Source organism: Humulus lupulus, unplaced genomic scaffold (assembly GCF_963169125.1).
Source record: "Humulus lupulus unplaced genomic scaffold, drHumLupu1.1 SCAFFOLD_27, whole genome shotgun sequence".
In the NCBI taxonomy this organism is placed as follows: domain Eukaryota; kingdom Viridiplantae; phylum Streptophyta; class Magnoliopsida; order Rosales; family Cannabaceae; genus Humulus; species Humulus lupulus.
The window spans coordinates 182,989-204,602 of record NW_026908703.1 but is presented as its reverse complement, the minus strand read 5'-3'; the positions used below and the strand labels follow the sequence as shown (position 1 = coordinate 204,602).

General features: G+C 33.1%; 1 protein-coding gene across 1 annotated transcript; it reads right to left on the bottom strand.

Moving 5' to 3' along the window:
- Positions 1 to 19,673: 19,673 nt before the first annotated feature.
- On the bottom strand, positions 19,674 to 20,903 carry LOC133810897 (uncharacterized). The gene is made up of 2 exons (XM_062246097.1): positions 20,411 to 20,903; positions 19,674 to 20,329 (listed from the first exon to the last, which is right to left on the bottom strand). The coding sequence occupies exons 1-2, from the start codon at positions 20,901 to 20,903 to the stop codon at positions 19,674 to 19,676; spliced, it is 1,149 nt and encodes a 382-aa protein (XP_062102081.1).
- Positions 20,904 to 21,614: the final 711 nt, after the last annotated feature.

Below are 21,614 nucleotides of genomic sequence, written 5' to 3'. Positions count from 1 at the left end.
TATATTTTTAGATATTTTACAATAATAATTATTTAAAAATAATAAAATTGTTGACGCCGTTTTTCGTCAACTTAAAATGTAGAGCACGTAAACAGTAAAAACAATGGCCATAAAGGATAATAAAATAAAACAATGAGAGTTTTTTACGTGGTTCAGCAGTTAACTCTGTCTAGTCCACGAGTCCTTTTTATTAAGACTCAGGAAATTTCTGGGAATTCTTCAGGGATGAATTCTCCAGAGATTCTCTCAAGATCACAAAATTTCGGGTCCGTTACAAAGGTACATGATCTCTCTATTTATAGAGGAGATCTCATAATACAATCTCACACGTTTTAGGAAGTTATTATGTACATTAATAAATTTAATGACTTTAAAGTTTGTAACTCCTATATACAAGGAAACGTCCCCTGAAGACCAGGGGGCGTATGACCGACTAGTTAATATTCCTTTATTGCAGGGAAGTTACAATAATAAATATCTCTTCAATGCATAGACTGCGTCTCCTCAGGTGACTTATTGCGTTGTTCGAGATTAGCAATCAGCATCATGCCGGTCTAGGTCTCTGAATAAATTACGAGTTGCATTATTTTCCCCAAGACCAGCTCGGAGTGGGTAAATATCACTGAAGCCACCTTATTTCGAGCTCACACCTATGCCAAGCTTGGACCTCTTGATCCGAGGCCACCCGACAATGGACGTCCTCCGATGTTCTGTCTTTCGAGCTTATAAGGACTTCGAGGCTACCCATCTTCGAGGTTTCCACCTGCTTTGAAGATTCGGCATCTAGATTACGAACGTGTATTTTAGCTATCGCGAGCTTACACCTGGCGAATCCAGCTTTCGATGTCACAATCTCAAGTCTCGAAATCTGGGTGTAACAGAAATCATACGTTTTATAACTTAGATAAAATTTAATTAAATTGAAACTCACTTATTAGAATAATATCATATTAAATATATAATATAGTTTTCTGTCAATTATTAACAAATTCCTTCTAAAAAACTAGTAAGAAACTTAAATTAAAAATTTACGTATAATATTTAATACTACATTAAACATATAATATATAGTCTCTTTTTGTCTTTCCCAAATTCAAAAATTAGAAGAAACATAAACTTAAACAAAAATAAATAATTTTTTTAATTAAAATAGGATATTTATTTGAAATTTATATGACATTATTATAAATTTAATAAAAATAATTAATAAATTCTATAAATAAAACTAAGCAAACGTGCACATTGTACGTGGCTTGTATCTAGTATATATATATCATCTTACTTTTAATATGTGTGGTGATTATATAATATTGCAGAAGATGGTTATTTCAAAAGTGAGAGCCACGGTGGAAGAGAGTGCTTTGGAAGCTTACTGTAATATATTTCCAGATTGTATGAGAATAGCTGACTTGGGTTGCTCTTCCGGGCCAAACTCTTTGGCTGTTACATCTTATATTTTAGATGCAATAATAAACCAAATGACTATGAAGAAGAAGAAGAAGCCATCGACATTCCAAGTGATCCTCAATGATCTTCCTGGAAACGATTTCAGCACTGTCTTTCAATCACTTTCGAGCTTCTATGAGAGGCTGAAGAAGAAGAAGAATGAGAAGGGAGACAATTTGGAGAAAGTATCATGGATGATTTATTTGAGAGGTTCACTCACAAAATCATCGAATCAATGGCCAATGAAAATTGGCACTACACAAACTTGGCTATTTCTTCGACAAAGAATCAAGGTTAAATATCAGAGTTTACATTTGAAGTATATGGGAGGGAAATAGGATTTATGGTTATCACCACTACGCAATACTAGTTTACTAATTTCTTATGTGAGAAATCATTGGTAAAATTATAACACAAATGTTTGAGCGTTTGTGTTGGATAGAATTATTAATTGAACTATGGGGATGCATGTGTGTATTTTTTGAAAGATAAATTTTAAAAGATATTATCCTATCCTTAACTCTGTTTTATTTTTTAATTATTATAATACTTATTAAAAATATACACTACTACAAAAATAACCTTTAACTTCGGGTTTTTCGCTTGTTATTCTTCGGATTTTGCGGAGATATTAACCGAAGTTAATCCAAGCAAAGTTAAAAGTATTTAAAAACCGAAGTTAAGGGTATTTGTTACTAAAAAAATTATATTTATTTGATTTATATTATTAATTTAGTTTTTTTATAAAATATTTTAATAATTATTTTTTTAATTCTAATTTGTAATTATTTTAATATTAATAAATATATTTGAACATTCCAATAAACTTAAAATAAAATAAAATTCACAACCTATATAAAAGCTAAGTACCACATAAACATCTAAAGTGTTCATACAACTAACCATGTGAAGTTCACCTAAGTAATTATTTGAAATATTGAAATTTCTTAAGTATTAAATATTTTTCAAAAAAATTAGCAGAATTTCCCCAATAAATAAGACTACTCAAACCTATTGACATTCAATTTACAACTAAAATTTACAATAGTTTACAGAGCAGATAAGCATAATCATGTCAAGTTTATCAGAAATTGGAGGAATACCTCATTCCGAAAAGCAAAGCTTAGTCTCCAATTACAATAGAACTTATGTTAATCCATTTTCATCTTGAATGCTTGCCTTGAATTTTGACGGTATCCATAAGCCCTCTAGTTCAAAGTAACATTATCTAGTCTAGAGGCATGCTAAGGTTACTTCATACTAGGGACTAATGGTTATCACCACAACACACAAATTCCCGATATCCTATTCAAAACCTACCGCCAAACCTAAATTTTTTTAATTATAACTCTATGAATAAATACTATATATTTAAAAACATGTCCAATTAATAAATCCTAAAAAATTGGCAGAGTCTCCTCTGTTTTCTATAACATATCTCAATTTCATAAGTACCTATGAATTCAATACAAAGAAAAACAACAATCAACACGCATAATTCCATTTTTATACCACCGCAACACACAAATTTTCCAGAACCTACTTCACTAATTTTCAAATTTAATTTGTACTAAATTCAATATGATTTAACTATAATTCTATAAAAATGTCCAATAGTAATAAATGAAACTAAAATACTTACTCACCTTCAAATTAATATTCAAGTCAGTAACCGCCAATTCAAAACCAATATACCACAAAAACAATAATCGTCCTAAAAAGTTCAAACAAAAATAAAGTATTAAAATTATTGAGTTTATATATAACTAGTACCAAACATATTTAATATTTAATACAAACTAAACATTGAAACATATTTATACAAATGACTCTTTGGACAAAATATTAACTTGATTTTTTTTTACAACAACATATTAATTTGTTTTATTTCATCAAAAAAATATTAACTTGATTAATACACGAAATAATTATTATAAATAATAATATTTTATAAAATAACAAAAATTATAAATTTATCAATATAATAATATTTAATTTGGATTAATAAAAAAATTATCATAAACACATATTTGGAAGAATCGTACCATTTTAAATAGTCAACTGCAACTCCAAATCAAGATTATCAACATTAAAAACCTATACATTATCAATATATTATGAAAAATATAATAAATCCGAAATAATCAGCAAAAAAATATAAAAAAATCATATGAACAAATATTTAACGATCCATACATATTTCAAAGCTCAAAAACGTGTTTGGATGTTGAAATTCCATTCTAAATCCCAAAACAATGGGTATTTCGACCACCACCCATATACCCATTATAAAATGGACAAATTTTTCCTCTCAATACTAAATATAACCATTTTTCTATGATCCAGATGAGTTTTTTTAGCAAAAGTGATGGAAGAAAACAAGAAAAATGATTGAAAACAAGTGAAACCCTTTTTTCTCTCACTGTGGTAATGGGGGACTTTGGGTCTGTTTTGCGTTTCAGAATGATGAGACATACAGGTGTAAAAAGGTTTTAGAGCCCTTTCTTAATTTCAATTTTTTTTAAAAAAAAAGCCGAAGTTAAAAGCTTCGTTCTACTTTTCTTCAATAAAACCGAAGTAATAGGTTAATTCCTATGAGTGCTAAACCAGAAAGCGAAGTTAAAAGTCCATCAAAAGCTTTAACTTTGCTTTTTATGTACTTCTCAACAATTCTATGTATAAAAACCGAAGGTAAAGTCTATTTTTGTAGTAGTGATATTTTAAAATGTTACAACTAAAATTGTTATATTTTGACCAAATTTGTAAAACACACGATTCGAATTGTTATCTTACAAAACACAGGAGCCGATCGCGTATTTGGAAAAAATACAAGGGCCAAACTGATATTTTCCGTTATATGAATAAGTGTTCCGCAAAGTTGCATTATGTATAGCCATCATTAGCATATACTTTTTAAGGTTTTTTAATTTTCCATATCTAAATAGTAAACATACACAAATTAACATATGTTATGATTTTGGCAACTCCCAATTATGTATCTCTTCTATATAAAAAGTGTGTAGATGACGAAAATTCTTAGTTTTAACGGTTTTATATTTGTTTCCGTTAACTTTAACAGAATATATTCTTATATTTAACGATAGATTGTAAACATGACTTAAACTTAAATAAAATAAAATAGGATATTTTTGAGATATTTTACAATGATAATTATTTAAAAATAATAAAATCATATATTTAATAACTTAAATAAAATTTAATTAAACTTAATATTATATTAAACATATAATATATAATCTTTTGTTGTAACTGCCAAATTCAAAAACTAGAACAAACATAAACTTAAACAAAAAAAAAAATTAATTAATTAAAATAGAATATTTTAAAGATATTTTATGATAATTTAAATAATTAAATCATATTTATTTAAAAACAATGAAGATATACATATAATTTTTTTCTTATAAATTTGTGTGATAGTTTGTTTTGTATCAAGTGATTGGAGCTCTTTTTCTTCATCAAATTCACCAAAGGACATTGTGAGATACATTAGAAACTAAAAATATTTGATGCATGTATGTCAGTATGATTGCTGTTTATTTTACAATGATCATGCATCTAAAGAGACATGCTCAGTATGTTGAAGTAGTAGATGGATTACTTCTGAAATGACGAAAGGAAAAAAAAGTACTAGACAAGGTGATGCGTTACTTTCCGTTGACACCTCAATTGAAAAGATTGAACAGTTCAAGGATTACAGCGAAACACATGATATGAAATCACACCGGAAAATCGAAAGATGATGGGGCGATGCGACACTTGGTGGATGGCTTTGCATGGAAGAACTTTGATGTCAATCATCCTGATTTTTCAAGGGATCCCAAAAATGTTCGTTTGGGCTTAGCTATCGATGGATTTAATATATTTGGCAACATGAACCTCGCATACAGCATGTGGCCTGTGGTGTTGGCGTACTATAATCTTCACCTGGGTTGTGTATGAATGACAATTATTTCATGTTGATCCTTCTTATTCCCGGGCCAAAATCATCGGGTAAGGATATGGATGTATTTCTAAGACCATTGGTGGATGAGTTAAAGGACCTGTGGGTTAATGGAGTTGATACAAGAGATAGTACGACCAACACAATGTTCAAGATGCGGGAAGCCCTTTTGTGGACAGTGATAAACGAGTTTTAGACTCATTTATCTATGTGTTTTTCAGGTAAAGTATTAGGTCTTTGTTTTGTTTTGTTCTATTTTATGTTTGTTTTTGTATGTTTTATGGTGTCAAAGGACTTAGGTGTGGAAACATGGTGGAAACATAGACAAAATGACAAAAAATTGGTGGAAAACGTGTTTCGGAGCACTTCCTACGACCGTAGGAAGTGTGTCTTGCGGCCGCAACTCCAGAGGGTTTTCTGCATTTCTAGAGCATTCCTGCGACCGCAGGAATGACATCCTGCGACCGCAGGAATGACATCCTGCGACCGCAGGATATGTCTACAAATGGAAAAAACACAGATTTTTAATTAAGGGTGTTTTAGTCATTTCATGTTTAACAAAACACTAATTAGGTTAAATGACGATTAAGGAGAGGCAAGGGGGTACTTTTGGAGTTTTGGACTGAGAGAGGAGACTAAGGAGGCTTTTGGATTGATCATCTAGAGTTCTTTTCTTTTCTTTTTAATTTTAGTTTATGTTAATTTCATGTTTATGGATTTCTTAATGATAAACATGAACTAAATTTCTGTTTAGGATTTCTAATTGACTCTCTTGAAACTCTATTATGATTTAATACATTTATCTATTTCCTCTTCATATGAAATCTATTCAATTTGTGTTTATTGTGTATGTAATTGACTGCGCATCTTTTACATATGATTTACGAATTTGAATCAAAATCTGAAAAGTGAGATTTGAATATGCTAAAATTGAATAGACATAGATTTCAATTTAGAACGAGAGTATCGAATTGGTTTATGTGATTGAGGGTTGTATTCACTGCTTCCTATTGTTTGAATTTACCATAGAAATATAGGGAATTCACACTAGGTCAAGTTTTCTATTTCTTAACTCGAATAGTTAACACTTTTGCATACCTATCATTTCAATGAGAAGAGTTTCAGTAGTAATTGCATTAAAGATTAATAGAGTGGATAGTAGAGAAGATTAGGATTCCTAATTGTTTTACAGTGAATTCAATCCAAGGTTTTGCTATTATTTGTTATTTTATTTAATTTTTAATTATTATTTCTGAATATTATAGTTTCATTTGCTGTGTCTATAAGAATCAAGAATTCTAATTGATCAAATAGAAAGTGAAATTAATTGACTGGTAATTGAGAATTCAGTCCTTGAGGACGATACTTGGTTATTACCATATTATTACAAATTGCGACTGTGTACACTTGCATAGCTTAATTTTTGCAACAGACAGTGAACGATTTTCCAATTTGCAACAGTTTATCTGGATGGAGTGGTTAGGGATGCAAAGCTTGTCCTACGTGTAATGAAGACACAACTTCCATCCGAGTGATCGGTACGACATCATATGTTGGTCACAGAAGATTCTTGCCAAGTACTCATCGAATGAGAAGAGACATTGAGTTTGATTAAAAAGTAGAGACAAGACGTCCTTCGAGACGGTTTACTTGATGGATATACTATAAGAAGTTAATGATATTGCATCATATGTTCAAGGAAAATACGTCCAATTTGGGGGTGTGAAACGTAAAAGAGGTGTAGATGAAGGTAATTGGAGGAGAAAAATTATTTTCTACGAGCTTGAGTATTGGTGTACAAACAAATTAAAACACAAGATAGATGTAATCCATGTTGAAAAGAATGTGTGTGATAGTCTCCTTGGCACCATCTTAGACAATGATAAATCTAAAGACACCACTAATGCAAGACATGATTTGAAAAATATGGGTGTGAGAGAATCATTGTGAATTTATGAAGATGAGAACAGGAAGTTGATGAAGTCGTATGCTCCTTATGTGTTAACTCCGGCCCAGAGGCAACAGATTTGTCAGTTTATAAAAGGAGTTAGATTTCCATATGGCTTTTGTTCAAATTTGAAGAAGAAAGTATCCGAGAATGATACAAATATTCTTGGGTTGAAGTCACGCAATTGTCATGTGATAATGCAACGATTACTTTCTCTCGGTGTTCACAAGTTTCTCCCAAAATCTATATCGATCACCATTACAAAATTGTGCAATTTCTTCAAGCAAATGTGTTCGAGGACTTTAAATGTTAAAGATTTGGAGGAAGCACAAAATGACCTTATTAAGATATTGTGTAAGATGGATTTGATTTTTCCTCCAGGTTTTTTTGACATAATGATTCTGTTGACCTATGAAATTAGTCAACGGTTGATTGTACAGTATACGACACCTTTTGAACGAAATAAAAATAATATACGACAGAGTACAAATATCTTAAACAAACACACATAAATTTTATAGTGGTTCAGCCCTGTTCTGATGAATAGTAATAACCTAATCCATTTAGTCTTTAGTATTGAATCACTCGATAGACAATTACACTAATGAACAGAAGTATTCACTCGTTACTAATTTGCCCAGAGTTTCTCCCAAAATATTCCTCACATCAGATCCCAAAATTCCAGCCCCTTTTATGAAGCTCTGGATCCTTTATTTGTAGTACCCAGGGATTGTCACATGATCAGCAAGACGTGGTTTGGTACACGATCATTGTGAGTGGAGATACGTGTCCACCTCTCCATGATTATGAGATCGCGGGTCTTCTTGTTGTTTCTCTGGATCGTGGTTGACGATGCACGATTGAAACCTTCGGCAAAATGCTAAGTCTTGGTTGGTCTATGAGACTTAGGTGTTAGGCCTGATGACCCTTTAGAGCTTGGGTGCTAGGCCTGATGACCTTCTGGGTGCTAGGTTTGCTGATCTTCTGGGTGCTTCGCCTAATGACCTTCTGGGTGCTACACCTATTGACCATCTGGGTGCTAGGCTTGTTGACTTTAACTTGAACAAGCGTGAACTTTATCTAGAGAAGTGTATTTGGGAGTTTAGGTCGACCACTCTATGAAGAATAGGGTGGGCCGACAACCCATGTGGCTCTTGAGCAGGTCAAGCCGACCACCCCTTGGGGTTGGGGTCAGGCTGACCACCCTTAGGGGGTTTTGGCCTGGCTGACTTCTCTATAGGTCCTGGACCTATATTTTTTTCTCATCGGCCTTTTTTTAATACTTCGTTGTTTTTCCCTGATTTGTGATGCCATGTGCCGCTTTCTCATTCGCCACGTCGTCCCTGGATTTTTCAGGGATAACATTTTCCCCCAAAGTTTATCGTGATGTGTTCAACATTACGATAAACTTCATCTAACCTGAGAAACATATCGTAGCAGTACTATAACAAGAAAGTCCCTTGGGACATTACATAGTACTTTTATTAACTATCGATTTCAAGGATAATTGTAATTACTAAAAATAATTATATTTTTCAAGGAAAATCAATTTCCTAAAAATCTAATATATTTTTCAAGGAATTTTGATGTCCTAAAAATATAATGTATTTTTATAGGACATTAATTCTTAAAAAATACAAAATATTTTTCAAGGATATTAATTCCTAAAAATACAAAATATTTTTCAAGAATATTAATTCCTAAAAATAGAAGACATTTTTCAAGGAATTTGAATTTTTAACAATACCATACATAATTTTCAAGAATTTTGAATTCCTAAAAATATGGTTATAGCCTGAGAGGCTATAAGTAGGGCCTCACTCTTCAAACTCCTGACCCATCTGACTCCTTCAGGAAGTTCTGAGCTGTGGAATTCTTCATCAACTCTGCGTATCTCCTCTTTGGTAAGTATTCTTTCCTAATTTTTAAGTCTTTGATGAATCTTTCTGAATCTCCTTGTTTTGTTTTATTTTGATCCAAAATAATTGACTTGTTTGAATAAAAAAACTATTCTTAATCAAAAATTGCCTTGTTCATTGCCTCTTTTTGAGTGCTGCTTAGAGTCTAGATGCCTATAGGCTGACCACCCTTTAGATTCATTGGCCTGGGCGATTTCCAAGCTTAGCAAATTAGGGTTGGGTGATTTCCAGGGTTCCCCATCTAGCCATAGGCCGACCATCCTAGGTTTTCCTTAGCCTGGGTAATTTCTAGGCTTAAGGGATTAGGGTATAGGCCGACTACCCCTAGGGTTTTCTTAGCTGGGTGATTTCCAGGTCTATGTGCCCTATGATTGGCGATTTCCAGGGTTTCACAACCTAGGTGTAGGCGATTCCAAGGGTTTTAAATTCTCAGTTTTGGTTTAACCTAGATCCTCCCTGTGTTGCACCATTTTTTTATGAGACTTGAACCCTAGCCTTTTTTGCGATTTTCTGGAGCTTAAATCCTCAGGGTGGTCGGCCTAAAGTGGTAGGCCGACCACCTTAGCTCCTCTTTGTCTCCTTGATGCTTCAAAGTGTTCTTCAATCCCTAGGATGGTCGGCCTAATCCAAGGCCGACCACCTAGTCTTCTTTTTTGTATGTTATTGGATCTCCAATATCCTAGGGTGGTTAGCCTAGGCCTAGGGTGACCACCTAGGTCTTTTCTTTTGTGTTTTGTAAGCTCAGGGACTCAGGGTGGTCGACCTAGACTTAGTTCCACTAGGCCAACCCTTACTTTGAGACTTCGATCGATTTTTCCAAGTCTTGGGGGGTCCTATCACTACAAAAAACAAGTCTTTTAGCTATACTAATATATTAGTAGCAAATAATATCTTTTTGGTAGCTAATATAGTTTTTGCTACTAAAATTTTTTGGTAGCTAGTTCGTAGCTAATATCCCGTCGCTAAAAGTATTTTCCTACCGAAAAAATTAGTAGCAAGTGCTCTTTATTTGCTACTAATTTTTTGTAGCAATACATATTATATTTAGTAGCAAAATACTTAGATTTTGCATCACTAATTTTGTTTTTGCTACCACAAAATGGTAGCAAATGTTTTAATCGAGTAATTAATAGAATGATTAATTAGTAATATGATTTTGATGGTATATTAATTGGTAGCAATATATTTTAAAATTGGTAGTTAAAAAAATATTTTCTACTAGCAAATTGACAAATATTTTTATTTGGTAATTTGTATTGTACTTTTTCTTTGTTCTTTTTGCAATTAATTAATTATAATTATTCAATAATTTTAATGTAAATAAAATATCATGAAAAATATAAAAATAAATATAAACTTATGATATATATATATATTGTATACATTACATTGATGACGAAAACAAAGAAGGTTAGATTAATTAAAAATATTACAACTTTACAAGGTACAAAATTCATATACAAGATGCAAGGATTGCTGGATTAATTAATAAAAGAAATTACAAAATTGTGTAATGCATAGTGGCTTTCCTCCAAATTCAAGTGTAGAACAACAGCTATTAATCTTCAATCTTTTGCGCCAACTCTGTACAAAGAAAAAAATATATAATTATGATGAATTATCAATGAAATAACTGAACATACATACATTTTCGAGTAAGACATTGCAGAGAGAAGAAATATATAACTATAAGAGAGAGATATATATGTTGCTGGTAGAGGAATTATATGAGAGAGAGATGAGACATTGCTTGATTCCTTTGCTTCGATATCAAGAATGATAAGTATTTAATTCTTTATATATGCATATATATACATATATTTATATATTGATGATATATTTTATAAATGAGAGCAGTTTCTAGAGAGTGAGTATTAGTGGTGAGATAGCGTGTGGGAAACAGAGTAGTGGGCAGTTTTTCAAGATAGTGAAAAATAGTATTAGTTATATAACTTAAATTTTTTATATATTGATAGTAAACTATATTGAATATTATATTTATTAAATGTGTTAAAAATTTTATAAGTATATATTATTATACATAATTTTAAATAATTATAACTATATGGATGTATAATTATAATTATTATGTCATCAAACAAATTTTTACTATGATTTATTAAGTTATTATTAAGTAGTGTATTATATGTTGTATACTTTTAGCTACTAATAATTTAGTAGCATAATATTGTGGTTCAAATATTATTTTTGCTACAAATGAATAATTAGTAGCAAAAAATTTCAATAATTTAACAAAAATAACTTTTACCTTTTGCTACTAAAAGATTAGTAGCTAAACAATGTCTGATTTGCTAGCAAAACAAAATAGTAGCAAATAATATATAATGTTGTGAATTTTATATTTTGGCGCCAATAAATTTAGCTACCAAAAGAAAATGGGTAGCTAAATTTAGTAAACAGCTACTAATAATTTTTGTAGTAGAAATATTTGGTCTTATATTTTTATATTTTGTAACTAAATTATTTTGCTACCATAATTTAGTAGCAAAATATAATTAATTGCTACCAATAATATTTTGTAGCTAAAAGCTTGGTAGCTAAAAATCATTTTTGTTGTAATGTATGGTAGGCCGACCCCCTATATAGATTTTGTCATTTTTGCTCCTTAGTAAAATTCATGCCCCCAGCTACTGGCCTATCTGGTCTGTGGTAGGGAGCTTTTTTATGTTGATATACTAACTTTACTCTTTAATTTTCCTTTGTTGCAGATGTCCAACTCCTCTTCGTCAAATAAGTCTGTAAGTGAGCGTACTCCACAGGCGTTCTTGGAAAGGGTGAAAAGGATTTTCCCTTGCTCTGCATTATTTTTATTCAGTGAGGAAGATTTCTTGAAAAAGTATAGCCCAATGGCGAGAGTATAACAAACAACTCGGCAACCTTCCAAAGATGATCCTCATATTTCCAGGCACATCACTCAGGGCTCTTCGCATGGCTCTTCTCAACATAGTACTCCCCATGGCTCTCAGGGCACATCTCAGCGAAGTCATTGTTCTCAGTGGAGTCTGTCCATTCAGCGAGACTCCTTGCAATGCCCTTTGCATTGGGATATCAGTCAGGTTCCCCATCACTCTTCTTCTCAGCGAGAGCATACGAAGGATTCTCATCGCCAGGCTACTCATCCTCAAGAGCATTCTATTCACAAGTTCTGGCCTAAGGTGGCTTGCCCTTCTTCCAATAGTAAGACAGTCTCGCCAGTTGTGCATCAGAAGAAGAGACGACAAAAAGAGTTCCATTCATCAGATTCTGGGAGCACCTTTACAAGTGAAATCATATGAAAACCAGTTGAGAAGCCTCGCACTGCAAATTATGAGGTTGTTTGATTGAAGGGGGCTGCCTCTTTCTTGACTGAAGAGTAGGTAAAGAACTTAAGGAAGACCTTTGACCTCTCTAGCGTTTCTATTACAATTCCTGGTCCAAATGATAAAGCTGAGGACCCCCCTTTGGGTATGTGCGCCTGGACACGCTCTACTATAAAGTCTGGTGCCCTACTTCCTCTTCATCCATACTTCCGAAGTGTGGCTGATTATTTTGGTATTAGTCCTTTTCAGTTGGCTCCAAACACGATCTTGGTGTTATCTGTGTTGTACATTATCTATTATCGTAGACAATGGGCTGCACCAGTACCTCATGAGATCCACTACTTATTTGATCTGAAGACGACCCCTTCTCAGCGCAACTCGGGGTACTTCCACTTCCACCATTATACGAGCGAGGATACCGAAACTTTCTTGGAAGAGATCTCTGGAAATAGCATGGTGTTTAGATATGCCGACAACTATTTCTTCACTAAGGATGCAGAGGCCAACTACTCCAAGTTTAAGCATGTCGGGCTTTTTACAGACCGCTCGCAACATAGGCTATGACTGTTAGGGCTAAGGCGCTGATTTCCCTGACCCTTGAGGAGAAGAATGTCAAGACCATCATTACTTTAGAGAACCTTAGGAAGGTCGAATTATTTCCTTCTACTATCGGCGACGTTTCGGATGAAGATGGTCCCGAGCCTGTGAACACCATAGACTCCTCGGGACCTATTCATGTCGAGTAGGTACCCTCTTTGTAATGACCCAACTACTCTAGACCTTGGACCATTAACGAAAACTATACATAGACACTAATCTTTAACAAAACTTACAAGTGAAAAGATCATAACTTTATTAAAACTTTGAAAAAAACAAAGGTCAAACTTACATAAAATTTAAGTTAGGATATGGGATCACATTGTTTTAAAACCAAAACATGACATAATGATAATTAAAAAGAGATTACATAATAAAATGCGGAAAAATACATATAAAAACCATAAGAACAAAACTACATTCTCGAATCGAAACTCTCGGCTCTTTGAATCCATTCCGCCTCAATACACATTCCCCAAGCTGCCAAGAACCTTACCCGCCACTAAAACTATTTTCCTGCACATATAAACAAAAAGGAGTGAGCCTAATGCCCAGCAAGGAAAATCTAACATATAGCCATATACATAAAATTCATAATGCAACATAAAAACATACCATAACACTTATGTCACATACATACTATAATGGCCATTATTACTTGGGGTCCCATAAACTAAACAAGTCATATGCCCATTAGCTTAGTGGGGTCTTGCTAGCTAAGCAAGTCATATGCCCATAATCTATTTGGGGCTTGTTAGTTGTATAGGTCATATGCCCAAGTCTACAATTATACTTAACATAACATATTACATAACATAAAATCATAAGATAACATATAAAAGCATATAACACATAAATCCTATCCTATTTTCCTTACCAAAATAACACATTAAATACTGTAACTCCTATATGCAAGGAAACGTCCCCTGAAAACCAGGGGGCGAATAACAGATTTGTTAATATCCCTTTAATGTTGGGATGTTACAACAATAAATATCATTTAACGCATGGAACACGTTACATCAGATGACCCATTAAATCTTTCGAGGTCGGCAATCAGCATCATGTTGGTCTAGGTCTATAGATAAGTTACGAACTAGCTGCCATATTCCAAGACCAGCTCAGAGCGGGTAGATACCATCGAGGCTGTTACATTCCGAGCTTGTACTCCTTTTAAGCTCGGGCTACTTGATCCGAAGACACCCAACAACGGATATACCCCGATGATATATATGTTCTTTCCAACTCATAAAGAACTTCGAGGTTAAATGTCTTCAAGGTTGCCATCTTGATTCGAGGGTTTGACATCTGGGCCACGAACATGAGTTTTAGATATCTCGAGCTCACACTTGACGAGTCTAGCTTTCGAGGTCACAATCTCAAGTCTCGAAATCTGGGTGTAACAGTTTATGATCACTTTATTAGTCTTTTATCAAAAATATATTTAATTTAAACATGTAAATTTGTTTTAGTAAAATATAATAAATAAGACATCCTGATACAAGTTTTCCAACTCACAGCACTTTAAATTTTGTAATTTACCAAACACTCCACAAATTTTCCCTATAACACAGGTAAACTTGTTTTTCCCCACAATAAAGCTACAACCATTTTTTCCCACAATACAAGTGTACCAAACTGGCCCATAATTGCGTTAATTTTATGGTTTGTGATGTCGTATCCGTATTAGTCTTCAATCACTGCTAATTTATTTGACATGGCAACTCATCCTCAGATCATTAATTTATAATAAATTGCACATTTAATTTCTCATCCACAAATATTGAAAAATGTTTTTTATATATATACTTTTCTAGTGTTTTTTTATAAGCACAATGGTAAAAAAACAAATGTGTCTCTATTATTTACTTTTCTTATTGATAAGTTAGGAAAACAGTAAATCTCTAGGATATGAGATCTACTTTATGGAAAAATATGTACCACACACTTAATGTTCATTATTCTTGTCCTTCACTTTTATGATTTAAATTATCACTTCATTCAAAAGAATAAATATGTACCACATACTCTTTTTTTCCGTACAATTATATCAATTTATATTATTAGTACAGGTATATTCAACACAATAATATATGTTTTTTTGTCTGCTACGACCACGCCATATATGTCATCAATTAATTTACGATATTAATTATAGCAAATATAATAAATCTTTAATTAACAGACAATATTCATTAAGCATGTGACTAAAAAAAAAACAGTACTAAAAATGAGGCTTTTAATTTGGTTTTTATACTTAATTTACTCCGGTTGACGAAATGATTAATTGATAACGTTATTCCATATGAAAAACTAAAGGAGTTTAAACACCAAAATCATATTTAATTTATATATAACCACCATTAAAACTTTGGAATCTAAATGCAAAATATATACATGATCATCCATCATAAAATAACACATTAAATTTTAAAATAATTATAAAATAAAAACTCCTAAAATTGTCACAATTTTCCCAATTCGCAAACAAAGAACCAAAAAACTAATTAAAAATCATATCACATATGATAGATTAGATGATATCTTCAACCATGGTTATTTCTTTGTCAAAGATATACCAAAGTATATGTGAGGCCAATTTTCATTTGCAGTAAATTCAATGATCTTTCGGGTGAATCTCTCGAACAAATCATCTATGACACTTTTTCAACCTCATCATCATCATCATCATCATAATAGGCTCCAAAACTGCTCTCATATAATTGGAAACATAAGTCCCTCTATTAAGTTTGTCAACCTCATCATCATCATCGATGCTGGTATTATTTGTTTTTCCTTCTGCTTCACTAAAACCAGTGTCCCAAGCAACTTCATAAGCTTCAAGCTTTCGCAACCAGAAAGATATCCTTCTTCTTCGATCACATTTTTAACTTCCATCACAGTTGGACAATATATTGGTACGTTGAAATTGCCCACACTTTTCTCTTCAATTATGCCCTAAAATAATAATATATTAATTTTAATTACGACAAGTGCTATAAATTATTCTTTAAAAATAATTAATTTTAACTATAACATATAATTATATTTTAGTCACTGTAAAATCTTGTATCGACATTAATAGGCATAAATTAATACTAGTGTATAACAATAAACTCCTTAGCAATTTCTGCAAAATAAATAAAAGAAACATAATTAATTGTACCTCGAAGGCCATGTCACTTAAGTATGCTTTCACTAACACACCAGGGCTTGTCTTTGTAATATAAATATTATCTTTGTTGTGTGCTTCTCCCGTTTCACTAACCAAACCATTTGGTACCTTCAAAACAAATACAATTAATGAGTCACATATTGTCTACAAAAATAATTATGTTTAATCAATGTAATTTAAACAAACTACTTGAAAATTGGAAAAAAAGAATTGATTAAATTATCAAACTTTATTAGTTTATGGTGATTGCTTAATTAAAGATCATGTCAAACCGATCATACATTTTTCTTATTTCTAAGCACTATTTTGAATAGACATTTGATTAATCTTAAAATTTTGATTTTGATTTATAACAAATATATAAAAAATAAAAAAAAAACTATTCGGATTATAATCAAAACATGTCCTCTAAATATTAAAATTAATTTTGAAAAAATTCGTATTTCCTAATTGATAATTTTATACTAATTTTGTTGTAATTTGAGATATTGAAGCAAACAAATAAAGGTGAAACATTATCATATTAATCCTTAATTATCTTGATATACATATATTGCATTTAAAAAAAAAACTATTTTATATATACGGATTAGTACATAAATATTCAGAGATAAAAATTTAACCTAATTTTTATTTAATCTAAGACAACCAATCATAAATGTATAAAGCGTGTTTTGCTCCTTAACTAAAAAATTATTTTTTGTTATTAAAAGTTAAAAACTTTTTTTAAAAGAACAAGTTAGGGTGTTTGGTTTTGTTTTCAGAAAATAATTTTTAAAAACAAAGTTACAAAAACAGAAAAATTTTGAGAACAACAAAAAATTGTTTTCTGTTGTTCTTAATTTTTTTAATTATTATTATCTAACATCATTTATTGTCACATCATTTACTCTCTCATTAGTTTCTCTTTTTTCACTTTCTCTCACATCACTTTCTCTCTCCTTATTTTCTCTCTCATCACATTCTCTATCCTTACATTTACTCTCTCGCTATTTTCTCTCTTCTTACTTTCCATCTTTTTATTTTCTCTTGCATCACTTATTATGTCATCATTTTTTCTTTCATCACTTACTATATCCTCACTTTGTCTCTCATCACATAATATATCCTCATTTTTTCTCTCATCACATAATATATCATCATTTTCTCTCTCATCACTTTTTCTCCTCACTTCTCTCTCTTCAATTTTTGTCTCATCACCTTCTCTCTCATTTTTTCTTAGATCAATTTCTCTCTTCTCAATTTCTATTTATTCAAATTTTCTCTTCTTACTTTTTTTTTTTTTTTTTTGGTAAATCAACTCAAAATTGTATTATGCACAAAACCAAATACAAACACCAATCAGTTAATTACAAAGTAATTGCCCCACCCAATCTATATCATTTTTGCTAATTCCTTTTGTATCTATGAAAGTAAATCTATTACAGATTTCTCTTTTGAAAGTTCTAATTACATTTGTGACTATTGGAGATTTAGAGTTCCATAAAGCATCATTCCTTGAGCACCAAATATGATACACACTTGCATTTATCGCACATCAGTACATCCGCCTTCGACATTTGGAATGACCACAACGCCTAACCCAGTTCACTATTCCCCTAAGCTAGCACAAATTAGTCCCAATACCCAGCCAATTCAACACCTCATGAATGCACCTAGTACTAAAGGCACAACCATAAAACAAGTGCTCATGAGATTCAGTAACCTGCCCACACAACACACAGCAAGTATCAATATTGAAACCAAAACGAAGCAATCTGTCTTTGGTTTGTAATCTCTTCTTGAGAGCAAGCCAAGCTATGAACTTATGCTTGGGAATACTCATCCTATCCCATATAAGAGTGAAAATCCATCTGGTCTCATTCAAGCTCTTCAATCTACTATACAAGGCAGCTATACTAAAGATATTCTTTCGGAATTCAGCTGCAACCATACCTGCTCGAAATTCCTCCTTGATTCTAACTACTTTAGACCAATACCAGCTGCTTGTAGGGGGAGGCATATAGCTCCACCACTCCTTCTCTTTCAAATACACATTGTGAATCCATTTGACCCACAAATTATCTTCTTTTTTTTCAATCGCCCAAACAAATTTACCAACTGCACACTTATTCCATAAACCAACATCTCTAAAGCCAAGACCTCCATTCTTTTTAGGCTTACAAGTCTCCTCCCAAGCCACTTGACCAGGCCCATCATAATCAGCTCTACCTTTCCAAAGGAAAGCACGGCAAAGCTGATTTATTCTTTTCACAACAGCCTTCAGAAGAATAACTATTAAAGACCAATAGGTATTAATAGAAAAAAGGACTGAGTTAATTAAAACACACCTGCCAGCAAACGAAAGGTTTCGAGTGCTCCAAGTGCGAATTCTTAGCATCATTTTGTCAACCAAGCATTCACAATCCGCCTTTGTGATACGCTTGTTGCTGATCTTCATTCCCAAATAATTAAATGGTAAGAGACCTCTTTTGAACCCAGTCATTCCAGTCAATCTAACCCAAGTTTCCTCTTGCATCATTGCTCCATATATAGCTGATTTACCTTTGTTTGAAATAAGCTCAGAGCTATCTGAAAAAAGTTGAAAACCTTTTAACAGTAAAAGAGCTTAATCAAAATCTCCTTTGCTGAACAATAACAGATCATCAGCAAAACAAAGGTGAGTAAGTCTCAACCCCTCACATCTTGGGTGGAACTTAAATCTCTGATGCTCAGTCACTTTGACAAGGATTCTTGAAAGATATTCCATCCCAATAACAAAAAGCAGAGGAGACATTGGATCCCCTTGACGTAACCCCCTCTTAGAAGCCAAATAACCATTAATGGATCCATTTATCATGAAGGAAAACCGAGGAGTTGTCACACAATCCATGATTAGCTCTATAAACTTGCTGGGAAATTTAAGCGCCATTAACATTTCTTGTAAAAAGTCCCAGTCAAGGGTATCATAAGCCTTTTGAAGATCAATTTTCATCAAACAAGCAGGACGCGCACTCTTCCTACCATAATGTCTCACTAAATCTTGGCAAATCATGATGTTGTGAGCTATAAACCTCCCTTTAACAAAGCCACTTTGATTTTCTGAGATGATGGATGGCAGAACCTCTCTCAGCCTAGCACAAATCATCTTAGTGGCCACTTTATAAACTACATTACAGCAGGCAATCGGCCTATAATCACTCACATTCTGAGGACATTTCATCTTATGGATGAGAGTGATAGTAGTAGAGTTGATTTCTTTTAAAATTTTCCCCGAGTGAAGAAAAGAAAGAACTACTTTAACCAAATCCTCACCTATAATATCCTAAGTATGCTTGAAAAAAGCGCTGCTGTACCCATCAAGTCCTGGAGCCTTATCATTTGGAATCGAGTACACTGCAGCCTTGACCTCAGCTTCGGTAAATCTCTTTACCAAGAACTCAGCTTGACTCTCCGAAATAACCTGCCCTTCTTGAACAATACTAGCAATCACAGACTTCCTGCTCGCCACTTTCATTCCCAACAAGTCAGAATAATACTCTTGAAAAGCAAGGCTCACTCCATCTTGAGTATCATGGCGATTCCCTTGAAGATCCCAAGTAGAATAGATTGCATTTTGAATTCTTCTGCTTCTAATACTATTATGAAACAGTTTCGTGTTTTGATCCCCTTCTTTCAACCACTGAATTTTCACTTTCTGCTTAAGAAATTGTAACATATCCTCATGAGCCTCAACATACTTTTTCCTGGCTGTAATCTCTTCATGGATAAAGGAGATGTCACCTGGGTGCTCTCTAATCTTCTCTTGAGCTTTGATCAACTCAGCAAAGGACTCTGTCTCTTTAACAAACACATCACCTTTCCCTTCTTTATTAATCAATCTCAAAACAGCTCTTAACCTCTTCAATTTCACAACCAGCCTATACATTGGGTTCCCATGAACCTCTTCCTCCCTACTTTGAGCTACTTTCTGATGGAAATCTATATAAGTACTCCAGAAATTAAAGTACCTAAACGGTTTCCTAACTTCCTACTGAGGATAGACTGCTACCACAAATGGACAGTGATCAAAATCTCCCTCCAGCAAGAAACTCACTTCAGCAGCCTCAAACAGCTCACGCCAGTGATCATTAGCTAAAACCCGATCAATCTTTGCATAAACTCTAGCTTTTCCTTCTTGTTTATTGTTCCAAGTAAAAAAGGAACCAGAAAACTTAACATCTTCAAGGCCACAATACTGAACACAGTTCTGAAAAGGAAATAAATCCGAGCCATCTCCAGTGTAACGAAGTCTATCTTCAGTTGACAAGATAGCATTAAAGTCCCCCAACACAAGCCAAGGGAATTTAACTTCAATCTTAATTTTTTTCAAATCACTCCATAAACTCTCTCTTCCTTTAACAACATTGAATTCATACACTGAAGTGAGTTCAAACTTCTCACCAGTTTTGGCTTCCACAATACAATGCATCCATTGACTTGAGCTTCCTTGAATACTCACATCAAAACTTCTAGGATTCCAAGCCACAATAATTCTGCCGTTTGGATGATTCATCAAATTAGTAGTGAAACACCACCCTTGAAACATATGGAGTTATAAGGCTCCCATTTCGGTAGCCTTAACCCTTGCTTCTAGGAGACTAACAAAGCCCACATGATAATTAGAAATCATTTTCATAACTTCTCGTTGTTTATTGACTTTGTTAAGTCCCCTAACATTCCACCCCAACAACTTATCCATCTACTACTGGAGGAGCTCCCCCTCCACTAGTAGTGTCCCTTTCCTCCTGATCTTCACCATGTTCCTGCCCCTACCTATGAGCCTCATCTTTCAAAAGATTGAAAGAATTACCAACGATCACTGGTGGTATGCTACCAATCTGAACTCTTTTACCTTTGGCTTTCTCAAAACCCTCTGCATCAATCACTTTATCCGCCCCCCCCCCCCCCCCCCTTTGCGATCCTTCTTCCTTTGTAAACTGAACTGGCATTGTACTAGCATCTGGTATGACTTTTGGCTTCCAGACTTTATCAGGAACATTTTGTGTCTTCTTCTTACATACCTCTTGCTTATGCCCAAATCCTTTGCAGCTAGCACACCGGTCTGGCTTCCATTCAAAATAAAGGTCTACATACACTGCTTCTCCATTTTCATCTCTAAATTTAATCACATTCGGTAGCTCCTGAGAGATATTTACTTCAATCAACACCCTAGCATATTGTAATTTTTCTCTAGCCAAAGTTGCTCTATCTTGCCGAATATACT

What these genes read in the sequence shown, in the direction of transcription:
- LOC133810897 (XM_062246097.1), bottom strand. Translation starts at nt 20,903, where the DNA reads ATGAATCATCCAAACGGCAGAATTATTGTGGCTTGGAATCCTAGAAGT. An exon ending in GGAGGGAGATTTTGATCACT is followed by an intron (nt 20,330 to 20,410) that starts GTCCATTTGTGG and finishes GTACTTATATAG; the next exon opens with ATTTCCATCAGAAAGTAGCT.